The sequence below is a fragment of the Sceloporus undulatus genome, chromosome 1 (genome assembly GCF_019175285.1).
Source record: "Sceloporus undulatus isolate JIND9_A2432 ecotype Alabama chromosome 1, SceUnd_v1.1, whole genome shotgun sequence".
Classification (NCBI taxonomy): Eukaryota; Metazoa; Chordata; class Lepidosauria; order Squamata; family Phrynosomatidae; genus Sceloporus; species Sceloporus undulatus.
The window spans coordinates 215,032,233-215,047,667 of NC_056522.1; the positions used below are offsets into that span (position 1 = coordinate 215,032,233).

At 41.2% G+C, this 15,435-nt stretch overlaps 1 protein-coding gene across 1 annotated transcript in view; it reads right to left on the bottom strand.

Annotated features, from left to right (window-relative positions):
• SLC4A10 (solute carrier family 4 member 10) overlaps positions 1-15,435 on the bottom strand; it is a 221,870-nt gene that overhangs the window by 58,603 nt on the left and 147,832 nt on the right. The window contains 1 exon segment of the mRNA XM_042475963.1: positions 14,591-14,836. Within this exon segment, the coding sequence (XP_042331897.1) occupies positions 14,591-14,836 (246 nt within the window).

Genomic DNA, 15,435 nt, shown 5'->3' on the forward strand with positions numbered 1-15,435 from the left:
TGGAAAGGAGAAGCCAGGCATAGTCAGACACGCATCCTAGACTTTAGGAGAGCGGATTTCAGTAAACTTAGAGAAGTATTGAGGGCAATTCCATGGTCAGAAATACTAAAAGATAAAGGAGTTCAGGACGGATGGGACTTTCTCAAAAGGGAGATACTGAAGGCACAATTTCAAACAGTTCCAGTGAGAAAGAAAAACGGGAGGTGTCTCAAGAAACCAGGATGGATGACTAAGGAACTTTCAACTGAGCTGAGTTTGAAACGGAACATGTATAAGAAATGGAAAAAGGGGGAAATCACGAAAAAGGAATTCAAAGAAATAGCAGGCATGTGTAGGGGTAAAGTCAGAAAAGCTAAAGCACAGAATGAACTCAGGCTTGCTAGAGAGGTTAAGAAGAATAAAAAGGGCTTTTTTGGATATGTCCGCAGCAAAAGGAAGAAGAAGGAAACGGTAGGGCCACTGCATGGAAAAGATGGCAAAATGCTAACAGGGGACAGAGAAAAGGCAGAATTACTCAACACCTTCTTTGACTCAGTCTTCTCAGAAAAGACAAAGGGTGCTCAACCTGAGGATAATGGAGCAGAGGACAGAATAGGGGAATTTCAGCACAGAATAAGTAAAGAGATAGTAGAGGAATACCTTGTTAATCTAAATGAATTTAAGTCTCCAGGACCAGATGAACTACATCCAAGGGTACTAAAAGAACTGGTAAATGTAATATCTGAGCCATTGGCAATCATATTTGAAAACTCCTGGAGAACAGGAGAAGTCCCAGCAGACTGGAGGAGGGCAAACGTTGTCCCCCATCTTCAAAAAGGGGGGAAAAGAGGATCCCAACAATTATCGTCCAGTTAGTCTGACATCAGTACTAGGAAAGATTCTGGAGCAGATAATTAAACAGAGAGTCTGTGAACATCTAGAAGGCAATGCCATAATCACAAAAAGTCAACATGGGTTTCAGAGAAACAAGTCATGCCAGACAAACCTAATCTCTTTCTTTGATAAAATTACCAGCTTGGTAGATGAAGGGAATGCTGTGGATATAGTATATCTGGATTTCAGTAAGGCCTTTGACAAAGTTCCCCATGACATTCTTGCAAACAAGCTTGTAAAATGTGGGCTCGACAAAGGAACTGTTAAATGGATCTGTAATTGGTTGACCGGCCGAACCCAAAGGGTGCTCAACAATGGCTCATTTTCATCCTGGAGAAAAGTGACCAGTGGGGTCCCACAGGGCTCTGTCCTGGGCCCAGTGCTATTCAACATCTTTATCAATGACCTGGATGACAGAATTGGGAGCATACTTATCAAATTTGCAGATGATACCAAATTAGGGGGAATAGCTAATACCCCAGAGGACAGGATCAAGATTCAAAATGACCTTAATAGACTAGAAAGCTGGGCCAAAGCTAACAAAATGAAATTCAACACGGAGAAATGTAAGGTATTGCACTTAGGGCGGAAAAATAAAATGCACAGATATAGGATGGGTGACACCTGGCTGAATGAAACTACATGTGAAAGGGATCTAGGAGTCCAAGTAGACCACAAGTTGAACATGAGTGAACAGTGAGATGCGGCAGTTAAAAAGGCCAATGCTATTTTAGGCTGCATCAATAGAAGTATAGTGTCTAGATCAAGAGAAGTAATAGTGCCACTGTATTCTGCTTTGGTCAGGCCCCACCTAGAATATTGTGTCCAGTTCTGGGCGCCACAATTCAGAAAGGACATTGAGAAACTGGAGCGTGTCCAAAGGAGGGTGACAAAAATGGTGAAGGGTCTGGAAACCAAGCCCTATGAGGAACGACTTAGGGAGCTGGGGATATTTAGCCTGGAGAAAAGAAGGTTAAGAGGTGATATGATCGCCCTGTTTAAATATTTGAAGGGATGTCATATTGAAGAGGGAGCAAGCTTGTTTTCTGCTGCTCCAGAGAACAGGACCCGGAACAATGGATGCAAGCTGCAGGAAAAGAGATTCCACCTGAACATTAGGAGGAACTTCCTGACAGTTAGGGCTGTTCGACAATGGAATGCACTCCCTCGGAGGGTGATAGAGTCTCCTTCCTTGGAGGTCTTTAAACAGAGGCTGGATGGCCATCTGTCAGGGATGCTTTGATTTGGATTTCCTGCATGGCAGGGGGTTGGACTGGATGGCCCTAGTGGTCTCTTCCAACTCTATGATTCTATGATTCTATGAAAATGGAAGTACCAAGAAAAAATGCCACAGAACAAGGATCCTGTCTAGACTGGGAATTAAAAATGTAAAATCTGAACAAACAGGTCTTCTCCAAGATTCTTTTGCTTCTTCAGAAAAAAAAATCCATATTCCTCTCATAAAATAACAATAACTGGCAATTTACTACCATTCAGTGATAATCTAAATCTTCCACCTGAGGTAACCATCCATCTCTATATATAAATATCAATAATAGATCTGTACTGAAATATTCAGTTCAGACTTTGTTTTTAGTATTCCATGAATGGACAGGCCCTGAAGATCCCCAATCATTTCTAGCAGTGAGAGCAAATTTCTACAATTTTAAGAGGTTGGCAGCAAGTGGGATATGACATGAAACGAGGTGACATAGGGGATGTACAGCCAGCCAGAAGGGGGACCTGTGGCAATCGCACACCACAGCCCCAATCTGGCCTTTCCAGGGTGTGAAAAGGTTCCTTTTTGCACCCTGAAAAGTGTGTGATAGCCACAGTGCCACACCTTTACAGTCCTCCTTTGGCGCTGCATCATGTGGATGCAGCACCAGAGGAGCGCCGTGACACCTTGATGCTAAGCCCCGACTCTGTCCCCAAGCCAGCCTTTAAGACCTGTCTTAGACACTGTTAGGCCCATGTGGAAATTTGTGAAGTAAAATAACACAACTGGGCTGCTTAGGCAACTCTGTTTTTAGCAACAAAGGTTTTTCTTCTTCTTCATTTTTTAAGCAGTAGGAGAAAAACCTTCAGCTACTTCATTTGACATACCAAGCCACCTGTAATTCTGAATATAGGAAGAATGTATCTTCTCCTCCAACTGTCTGATTTAATAAAGCCCCATTTAATCCTCTGTCATTCCCCCTTTTCAACTGTTTTTTAAAACGTCCCAGTTTCTCTTTCCATCTCCCATTTTCCCTCATTGTCTTCAGCTTAATTCAGTTGCTTCAAACCGAGTACAAAATTTAAAAGTAGATTGTACTAAATTAACTCAGCAAAGGGAAGACCACAGGAGGGGGCAGAATCTGACCCTTCCCAGCAGGCTCAGGCAAAAGCAGCCTCTCCTAGCTTGTCTGTTCTTTACCTGTCAAGGTTTCAGTCTGTGAAATGTTGGAGGGTATATAATGTTCAATGAATGCCAATGCTGCATTACAATCTGCATGTTTTAAACATTGGGTGAGAAACAGCCTCCTCACTATTGAAAACCATTGAGCAACACACATTTAAACACTCACGGCTGATGGGCACTTTCCATTCCATTCCATCCTAGCAGGGGGTTCTCACATAAACTCAGTTGTCAGACTTGGCCGACAGAATACATTGATGCCTTCAGCCTGAGCAACATGTCAGAATGACATGAACTTGGCACCTTGAATACCTCCAAGAGTGGGATATTATGCTCCTAAATGCATGTCATGGACAGATTGTAATATGCATATTACCATGCCAAAAATGCTTAAAATTATTCAGTATGATCTGTTAATAATTGAGTAACTTCTGGTAAAGATTTTTTTTTTTTAATGTCAGAAAACAGAAATTCACTGCTCTGGGGGAACAAAATGGCTAAGCTAGAAAGGTAAGAAAGACAGGTGATGAACTAATTTCTGGACTTTACACTGATCAGAGAATATGTGCTTCTAACACAAGAAATGGGCAAGACTGAAAATTAAAATGGAGGATACATTCCTGGATTTACCATGGTAATGTGAAATCATGGGTAACAGTACTAGTAAAATGAATTGTTTCTGGCAGAAGTTGACCATAGACTCACACTAGAGGCCCTAGAGATTCCTAGAGAGAATACCTCTCTAGGCATTTCTAGGACCTACAGCAACTCATCCACCAGGAACATACCACAGAATTGGGCTGGAGGATCGATGACATGGTTACAAAACATTTTTTTTCAGATGCAGGGAAGTGAAACTGTGGGTATCTGTCCCATGGATGTTTATTTATTTATTTAGCACTGTAGATTTGCACAGCGCTGTACATACATGTATTTCAGAATCCTACTTTGAGAAGGCAAATAGTCATACAGTGCAGTGTTTTTTTATTTTGCCTTTCAGAAAGTATCAGCATTTGCTGGTATGCATGAAAATTATGGGAATGCAGTTGCAGCCAAGATATCCTTTGGTTCAACACCTACATTACAAATGCCCAATATTTTTCACAAATCACAGAGGAGGGAAAAGACAGAGGAACAAAGAGGAGACAGAATGGTGAGAAATAAAAGGGAGTTGCCATGACAACCTATTTAATAGACAAGGACAAGACAGAAAGAAAAGGGTCACCAAAAAGAGATAGTCCAGGAAGCAAGTTTTGCTTACTTACTAAATAGAGCAAATGTTTATGTAGCCCAATGGCCTAGAAAATATGATTGCATTCATCCCACTTTCTTAAAAAATATTCATGGTTATAGCATGGCAGCATAAAGATTGCTTTGGTGAATGCTGCACCCAATACTATTTTGTAGTTGTCTTAAAGTAGTTGTACAATGTTTACAAAATTAAGCAGGATTACAGGCCAAACATTTGAATACTAAAACATTCTCTCTTCCATTGGAAGCACCTACAATGACGGCAAGAGAAATGCTGCATACACATTCCATGTTCACCCTTTTATTATCCATCATGTCTACAATCCAAAGGCTGCACTTCTGAAGCTCTCATGCATCTATAGTCTGGTTTGTGAAACACATAAAATTTCTGTGTTAGAGACGGGATGATAAAGTTAGTCTTCTGCTAGTATCAGAACTTGTGCAAACAGGTGTATGGAAGTAAAGGAATCGCTGCACCAACTCTCACTTCTTTTATCTCCAAATCTCCTAAACTCTTGAATCATGTTTGCAGAACTGTAGAATAGTAGCAACTACTTTACATCTGTTCATTATTCTTATCTAGTTCCTTCATATCTGTCTTTCTAAATCTTAAGATGCATTTACACTGCAGAAATAATGTAGTCTGACACCATTTTAAGTGCCATGGATCCATCCTACAGAATCCTAGGATTTCTAGTTCAGTGAGGCACCTACACTCTTTGGCAAAGAAAGCTAAAGACCCTGTAAAACTACAAATCCCAGGATTCCACAATATGGAGCTACAGCATTTGTGGTACATCTTTAGTCTTCATCTTTTTTCTTCTGATTACAGTCTCCATTTTTACTGATACTTGAATGAAGTATAGGAATGCTTTATCAATTTTGTTAAGTTTATCACCCAATTTTAAGTTATGCAAATCTTCTGGTGTCATTATTTTTCTCTTTTTAATATTCAACTGTAACCTGGCTTTTGAATTTTCTTTCTTAACTTTAATCAGTAGTTATGCCAGCTCTTTGTTAATTTTTGCTAGTATGATGGTGTTCACGTTCTTTCCCCACCTCACAATTTTCATGCCTCCTTTCACTGAGTCTAATCTTGCTTTCCATGTAATATATTTTGTGTATAAATTAAACAGATGGGGGATAAAATGCAGCTTTGCCTTACGATCTTGCCAAAGGGAAACAATTCTGCTTCTCCTGTTCACAGTATAGATTACACATCAGGACAATCAAATATTGTGACACTCTTATTTCTCTTAGAGTGATCCACAGTTCTTTCGTTATCTATGCTGTCAAAGGCTTTGCTATAATCTACAAAATAGAAATTAGTTTTCCTCTGCAATTCTTTGGCTTGTTCCATTAGCCAGTGTATGTTGGTAGCATGACCTCTAGTGTTTGTTCTTTTTCTGACAGCTCTTTGTACTTTTGGCTTCTCTTGACCCATACATGATAAAAGTCTTTGTTGTAAAACCTTGTGCATCATTTTGCTTGCATACTTGAAAAATATGTGGTGCCTTTAAATTCTCTAACTAGTGTCACGCAGAATGTTCAGAAATACCACCACCGAACTGTACTGTGATTCTTCTTAATGGTTTTTAGCCTTAATCTTAAGCAACAAGTCAAGTTTATTCAGCAACAGCACAGAAATATATTTGGAACAAACCCCAAGGAGCATTTGTCTACACTTCAGTGCTGGTGCTTGAAGGCAAATAACTAACTAATCATATATTCATAAACTGCCCCAACAGGTGGAATATTGACTTACTTCTGACAGGCATCATTCAGATAGACATATAGATAGTAGGCATAGAGTTCTTGCTTCCTCCTCAGTCAGAAGTGAACAACTTCAGCAAGTATGAAGACTTCCTGTCATAAATGCCACCAAAAAACTCAAAACCAAAACAGAAAGCCAGAAACAACAGGAAGAAAATTTTATTTTTTTTTTGGGGGGGGGAGGTTTTAAATATATATATCAAAAAGTCAGTGGAGGGAGATGGGCTGCAATTTATTTTAAAAATGAATGGCTGTTCCTTGCTATTTCCAGGAGAGGCAATTCACCCTCTGTATGTATGTGTGCACCTTCATGATTATGTGGCCTATCAACTTATGGGAATCCCATGAATTTCATAGAGTTTTTTAAAGCAAGGAATACTCACATGTGGTTTTGTCAGTTCCTTCTTCCGAAATATAGCCAACAGCACCTGGTATTCATTGGTGGTCTCCCATCCAAGTACTAACCAGGGCTGACCCTGCTTAACCTCCAAGGTTACACAGGATCTGGCACCTTTAGGACATTTGGGCCCTTATTCAACAGAGCAGAGGCGCAGGCTGTGGATTCTGAAGGGTGAAGGGTATGCATCCCCAAGGCTTAGTTTTGCAATCCCTTGTGCTAAACAGACGGCAATGGGGGGGAGGGGGAGAGAAATATATGGTTTTCCATGTGGCGGCATGACACAGGAGGACATGAAGAGTTACATAACCTAGTACAATTATAACTTTAACTTGTCAGGTGATGTTACAACATCTGGGGAAACCATCTGAAAGGCACATGCCTTGTAGGGGATTCTGATGAAGTCCTGACATTAATTGGCTAATATGGCAGTACTATTTTAAGAGAGTTCTGCCCCAAAGGAATATCTGGAGGGACAAGTGCAACTTCAATAGGACTCTCCAGACTGTGCATTTTATAAAAGGCAATGAGGGAAATGGGGAATATTACTCATCAAGGTTAGATTAAAAGAACAAGTCACACCTACATACCAGTTTCAAAGAGATCATATAAAATTACACCAGTGTCTTAACGTAGAATACAGTGGTACCCCGGGTTACAAAAGTAATCCGTTCCGCGGAGCCCTTCGTAACCCGAAATCTTTCGCAAGCCGAAATTGCCATAGGCGCTAGCGCTGGAAGCCGCGATTCCGTGTGAAAAAGCGCCGAAAAGCACCAAAAAATTTTTTCGTAACCCGAAAAATAAAACCTAACCCGAAACAGTTTTTTCTAATGGATTTTTTTCGTAACCCGGAAATTTCGTAAGGCGGTGATTTCGTATCCCGGGGTACCACTGTACATTTATTTTAAAAGAGCTTTCTTATCAATAACAAAAGTCTCATAAAGGAAGGTACATAAAAGTTCATGTACACAAACACAAAGGCAGGCATATATATATCCTTTCTAGGATTAAAATGAAGGTACCAAACGGTTTTGTTGTGTTCATTCAGCTCTCTCTGCTAGATAATTTGTGCAACTCCTGATCCAGCAGCATGCTCTGTAACCAATTAAGTTTAGACATATAACTATAAAAGATGATGCAAAGAGAGAAGATATAATAGCTGGGCCAGAAGGAAGATCATCAGAGAAAATTAGCTAGCCTAATGAGGACAAACCATCTCATGAAAATAGGACCATGGTCATTGACACTGTGTAAAATACTATGCCTGATCTAGATTTATACAGGCCTTGTTCACACTGCATTTTAAACTGGTCTCCAAACCAGTTTAAATTGGTGTCATTCTCACTTATGGTGGTTTTCCTGACTCAAATTAGGTTGTGCCAGGTGGTTTTTTTTTACTTTAATTAGGGTGTCATTCACAGTTGTGCTGGGTTTTTCTGACCTAGATTGGGGGGGCGTGGTGCAAATCCGCCTTAACCCATTTTTTGTTTGTTTGTTTGTTTTTGTAATGGGGATTTCTGTGGTTCTTTTCAAAAGTACTTTTTTTGCAGCAGCAGCTTTCAATGGGAACTCAAAAGTTGATCCCATTCAGAGCATCCCGTCACCTCTGCTCTTTGTCCCCTATCCCATTAATAAAAAAGTGCTCCAGGAGGCTCCCCCAGTTACAAGTGCATGATGGGAACGGAGCAGGAGCTGCGATTACACTTCCGTAGAACCATGGGGGATCACACCCCTGGTGCTTGCGTGATGTTTGGGGGGTGCTTGCATGACGTTTAGCACATGGAAGGACCCCCACGTGATGAATTCCTATGATGCAGTATTTTCTTCCCATTGTAGAAAGGGGAAGAGGCAATTGTTTCCACTGATTCTTCCTTCTTCCCGTTGTGACTGGAAGGCAGATCAGGGAATTGGGGTTGTGCCTGAGCTGGATGGAGATACACTCCCCCTGAAATCTCAGGCTCACAGCTTGGGTGTGCTCCTGGACTCCACTCTGAGCCTGGATGCCCGGGTTTCAGCAGTGGCCAGGAGTGCATTTGCACAATTAAAACTTGTGTGCCAGTCGTGCCCATTCCTTGAGACGTGAAATCTGACTACAGAGACACATGCTTTGGTTACATCCCATTTGGACTACTGTAATGCGCTCTACATGAGGCTGCCTTTGGAAACTGTTCGGAAACTTCAGCATGTCCAAAATGCCGCAGCTAGAATGCTGACCAGAGCCAGTTACAGAGAACGTATAACTCCTGTATTGAAACAGCTTTACTGGCTACCAGTTTGTTTCCGAGCACAATTCAAAGTGCTGGTCATGACCTATAAAGCCCTACGCAGCTTAGGTTGAAACTATTTGAGAGAACGTATCTCCCCATACGAACCACCCAGAGCCCTAAGATCCTCAGGAGAAGGCTTTCTCTTGGTCCCACCACCATCTCAGGCTTGCTTGGTGAGGACACAAGAGAGAGCGTTCTCAGTGGCTGCTCCCACCTTGTGGAACTCCCTTCCATGAGAGACTAGGCTGGCCCCCTCACTGTTGATCTTTCACTGGCAGGCGAAGACATTTTTATTTAAACGGGCCTTTTAAGATCTTGCAGGCTTGGTTTCATTGGAGGATGAGGGGGTTGGTTTTGGATTACTATTTTTAACTTTATATGTTTTAAACTTTATCAGGTGAATGCGACGATCAGGAGCGCCTGTTATCAGTTTCGGCTGATACGCCAGCTGCGCCCTTTCCTGGAAGTAAAGGACCTAGAAACTGTTGTACATTCACTGGTAACTTCATGACTTGATTTCTGTAATGCGCTCTACATGGGGATACCCTTGTGCCTAGTCCGGAAACTTCAACTAGTGCAAAATATGGCAGCCAGGCTGGTCGCTGGAAAAACTAGGAGTGACCGAATAACACCCATCTTAAAATCTCTTCACTGGCTGCCTATTAGTTTCCGGGCACAGTACAAGGTGTTGGTTACAACCTTTAAAGCCCTACATGGCTTGGGTCCAACCTATTTGAGGGATCGCCTGCTTCCATATAATCCGCCCCGCACCCTCAGGTCCTCTTGGGAGGGATCTATTGCAGCCTTTAAAAACCAGACTAACTGCTACCTCCCAGAGGGCCTTCTCTGCAATTGATCCCAAACTATGGAATGGTCTGCCAGACGAGATCCGTCAAATTGCCAGCTTAGACCGCTTTAAAAAAGCTGTCAAGACGGATCTCTTCTGGCAGGCCTTTCCTGAATAAAAGTGCCTGGCCACAGAATGACTGCCCCTCATATCATGTATCAGCACACCGCTCTGTCCTCGCTGTATTTTTTATTGTGTTTTTAACAGATGTTTTAATTGTAACTTGTTTAATCCTGTTTTAAGGGATTTGGGATATAAATTTGTAAATGTGGATTTTAACGTGTTGTAAGCCACTTTGATTTCATCCTGTCACAGAAAAGCGGGATATAAATAAAGGTATTATTATCATCATCATCATCATCATTATTATTATTATTATTATTATATTTTTAATTTTTAATATTTTTTATTTTAATTCTACAATTTTAATTTTTCTTTTAATGTGTTTTATATGTGTTGTTAGCCGTCTTGGGCCCCACTTTGGGAGAAAGGTGGGATAAAAATAAAATGAAATAAAATAAAAAATAAATATTAAATTGGCAGCAATAAAATAAACAACACAGGTTAAAACACGTTAAAAACAGCATAGGCTAACAATCATGTAGGGCCTGGGAATGCTTCCCTAAACAGGATTGTCTTCAACTCAGCTTTGAGACTGGTTAAAGAGGTAATGGACCATGCTTGTGTGGGAAGGAGGTTCCACAAGTAGGGGGTGGCAAGTGAAAGCAGGAGGATCCGAGCCAAAGAAGTGGAAATTCTTGGATGGGACAATAGTCCTTGGTTACCAGAAGGTAAGGAGACACCAACTCCGACTGGTAGGAGGGGCCAATCCATGCAGAGCTTTAAAAATCACTAACAGAAGTTTGTAACGAATACAGAAAGGGAGAGGGAACCAGTGGAGGGATGACAGTAAAGGAGAGCTGTGATTGATCTGGTGAGCGGACATGATGATGCGTGCAGCTGAATGTTGAACAGAAATAGATGAAGGTGGGAAAGAGGAAGCCCCGTCAAAAGAAGATTACAATAATCCAATCATGAAACCACTACTGCATGGACCAGAATCTTGGCAGAGGATGCAAAAGAAATGGTCTGATTTTCACAACTACAAGCTTCAGAATGCGACAGGAGGCAGTCAGAACAGGAAAAGTGGAATAGCAGCACTATACAGCACTATGTAGTGCAGTAATCTACAAATTTTAAAACTGGATTTTGGCATATATACATTCCAAAATCTATACAAATTGTTCAAAAGTGACAATTTTTCAGAGAGGTGCATACAATCCATGTTGTTGTTGCTGTTTGCTGTTGTTATTGCTATTATTATTTTAATTTCTATCCTTCCATCCTTCTCAGTGTGGAACTTAAAGCAGTTTTAAAAATATTACATTAAAATCCCACAAAATACAAAAGTTAAAATGAGATAATGCCATGAAAAATTAAAACCAGATTAATGTATATATATCACTAAAATGCACACACACACCAACACAACAAGATCCAACACATTATTATGTTCAGACAGACCTTATACAATCATTCATAAAATGCCTGTCAGAATAAAAGACTTTACTTGTCTGCAAAAATAAAGTAGATAGGGTGCCAGTCTAACCTCTCTGGGAAGGGAGCCTGGGGGCAGCCACTGAGAAGCTTCTCTCCAGTGTTCCCACCAGATGTATCCATAAGGGAGGTGGGACAGAGAGAAGGGCCTCCCCAGCAGATATCAAATCATGGACCAGTTCATAAGGGAAAATACAGCCTTTCAAATAACCTGGACCTGAGCTGTATAGGGCTTTAGCAGTCAGAACCAGCACTTTGAATTGTGCCCAGGAACAGACCGGCAATGAGAGAAGCCATTACAAAGGCGTGTGTTTCCTGTAGCCACCCCAGTTCGCAATCTGGCTACTGCTCCTTGGACCAGTTGAAGTTTCCAAACACTCTTCTAAGGCAGCCCCAAACAAAATCTATGTTACAGTAATACAGCCAGGATGTAACTAAGGCACATGCCACTGTGGCCAGATCTGACAACCCAAGGAACAGAAACCAATGGCGCACTTATGCAAATACAGCATGCCCACGTCATATATGGGTGCGCTATATGCAGATTTGAGCTTATATTCAACCCCGTGTAGGAGCGCAAAGGGCGCAAGGGTGGCGCATCCCATTCGAATGAATGGGGCATCTGCCCGTGGCGTGCATGCCACCGTGCCGCCACGCTCACAAGCCCCAATCAAGTGAATGGGGCTCGAGCATACGTGGTTTTTGGCTTATGCGGGGGGAGGTCCAAAATGGATCCCCCGCGTAAGCCAAGGGTGCACTGTACATTCTTGGACATTGCTGAAACCTGAGGTCAGAGCTGGTTCCAGGAATACATCCAAGCTGTGGACCTGTGTCTTCAGGGGAGGCATAACTCCCATCTAGCATAGGCTGAATCCCTATTCGCTAATCTGCTTTTCAGATTACCAGGAGCACCTTATTTTTTTCTGGATTGAGTTTTAATTTGTTCACCCTCATCCAGTACATTATCATACATACATACAAACTTACATACCCATATGCACCACTTTCAAAATTACTTAGAGTTTCAAAAGAGTTTGTGATGTGGTATGGAGGGCCAGTTTCCACAAGAGAGGAAAATATTTTAAAATCCACTGTTCGTGTTCCAAGCCTTCCATTTGCCCAGTTTTGATTCTGCATTAAAAATGTCTGAAAACTGGACACCATCTCCTCTTTACAATGCAGAACCAGAGGGTTATCTCATACAACAGACTAATCAGCATAGTTCAAAACAGGCACAAGTAAGACAAACTGTTTGGGGTGCAGCCACAGCAAAGAGGGAGAGCACATGCTCTGCCTCAGCAAGACTCCAACATTTCCAGAGAGGTTTTCAGAAAACATGAGATGACAAACACCTTGTCTGAAATGCTGGAGAGCAACTACCAGTGAGAGCAGATAGTACTGGCCTAGACAAATAGTGGTATACCTGAGGTGGTACAAAGCAACTTCTAGGGTTTCTGATCATTGGACTCTGACAATTCCTTCTTCACATATTTGAAGCAGCCATAAATGGAGGAAAGTGCTATAAAACATAATTCTTAATATAAGACAAGCTACATGTGTGCATTATTTCCCCTTTACACACAAGATTGAGGAAAGTGGGCTACTCTGCATGTACGCACATGTATATATTTTCTCTAGAATAAATTATATGTAGCTGCTCAAATGCAACTGCTTTGCTGGGCTAGCTCTTTCTGATTTGCTCAGGGAACAGGAGGAGCTGTTGACAGCCTTGTTCCTTTTCCAGGACATGAACTCCCTGAGTCAGGACTTCATCTGAGCTGAAAACATCCACAAAAACTATATATTCTGGAGGAACTTTCTAGCCTGAGAGTGCTTTTCTGACCTGTCTCTATTGCTGATGAAATGTTGATCATCATTTGCTTCTGAGTGGAAGAGAATTTCATCTTTACCCATGATAATATTTCTCTATTCACATTAGGTGAATCTAAAGAAACATACTTTTTGATAGCTCAGCACACTTTATCCAGCTGTGGCTTTAATGGTATTTAACAGATATTAACAGAAAAATACCGTCACTCCCTCAAGGATTTGCATTGCTCATCAAAGTGCAAATTACTTTTAGTGGTGGTGTACTGCAGTTTTTCCATGTAACTGCACGTAAACCTTGATAAATTCATGTGACTCTTGGGAAACTACTCTTGTGGATCTCTTACCATAAATCTACATTTTAGCTTCTTGTTAACTTCTCAAGAACTGGAGAAAATAAAGGATCTGATAAAACAATCTCAGCTAGCAGTTTATACATTGCACAAAAATTGCATTTTATTGTCAATTATCATTCCACTCACTGCACACTGATTGGTCTTTTCTCTGGATTCAACCCCTAGTGTCAAGTTAGTGGAACTTAGGTCCTACTGAAATCAAAACGACATTTAAGTTGCCTTGATTTTATTGTGATCTAAAAAAAATCATTAAATTAGGGTGAGACGGACCTTTGGTCTCATCCAACAGGCTCTGTTTTTGTTCTTATGTTTCAGAGAAAGTAACTCTACAATTTAGTCTCTTATCTGTCAGACTCACTCTGTTTGAAAATGGAAGGGGTATTTTTGGTCAACAAACATTGATCTAAAAATAAAACACCACTTTTCTGAAAGGGGATGAGAAACAGATGCTGTCTCTGATTATTTATTCACATCCAATATGTGTGAGTCATTGCTATTACAATTACACTTGCCCAGTACATATTCCCCTTTGTGACGCCCTCGTCACGTGCTAGGGTTGCCTGGGGGCGGAGCACCCAAACGCCCCTCAACCCTCTCACGTGACAAGAGTGTAACAATGGCATAACCTGTATACATAGGCACCACCATTGTTATGTAAGCACCACATTGCTCTTACGTACTGAGTGTGCCACTGGCACACTTGTTACGCCGCTGCTGCGCAGTAAAAAGAACCCACTTTTCATGGGTTATTTTTCCTCTGCAGGGAAGCTGCGCAGTTTGGCGGCTGCGGCTTCCCTGAGGAGGAAAAACAGGCACCAGTAGGCCTCCCTTTTTGGGAGGTCTGTACCACGCCACTGATGCAATAACATTTCACTTTGTATGGCATTAGGTTATTCATGTCAGAACCTGAGATGGACAAAGGGGCAATACAATGAGCACATATGAAAGTCTTCATCCCACTGGGGGCACTCCACTGCTCCATTCTTCCCAGTAGAAACACTAAGGAAATGCACCATAAAAAATCAATGCAATCATACTTACGAGTATTGTGTCAGTAAATCCAAATTATTATTCATGTTGATTGGATATGTCTCGCTGAGATGATAGAGTTTCTCTAAGGCCTCATAAATGAAAATGATGCAGATAAGGGATGCAAAAGCTTCTTCCGTAAAGCGAGTAATGTAGCACACAAGGGAACTTGCATCAGTTGCAACCAGAATGATGCACAAAGTTGCTGTCCATAAGCCAATGCTTGCTCTCAAAGAAAGATAAGACAGTCCATAATCCCTGTAAAAACATGTGGGGAAGGATATTGCAATAGCCAGATACTTCAGTATCATCTCCCAAACATATGTGAATATTAATAATAAGAAGAATAGAAAAAAAATGCTGTTTTAGGAGTGTACAACAATGAAAATAGTTACATATGGTCCTTTCTGATTGTGATGCATATAACAATGGAATGACATCAACCGTGTTTCAGTAATAAGGTTGCAACGTGTCCTTGCTGCTTAGGAAATGACCAAGTCTGCTGATGCTTTCTCTGTTGCTTAGCTTTCATCTCACTCCATCTACTATCTTTAGAGCTGTGAGAATGCATTGTGGACATATACCTGGAATTACCTAAACTAATTAATTAGTTAGAAGGACTTACTCAAATTATTAATGACACTCTTCTTCCTACTAGGAATCCCCCATTCAAAGTGGCTGCCCTCTCTACATTAAAAAAATGTTCACACACAGTTTCCTCTGTCAAAGCAGACACCCCCCCCCCCCCCCCCCGGGCTGCCCATTCTGCTTTTACCACAGAAATCAGGAGACCTGGAATGGAGAATCAATTTTTAAGCAGGATGATGCACATATATTTTAAATAAAATTGAGTAAGG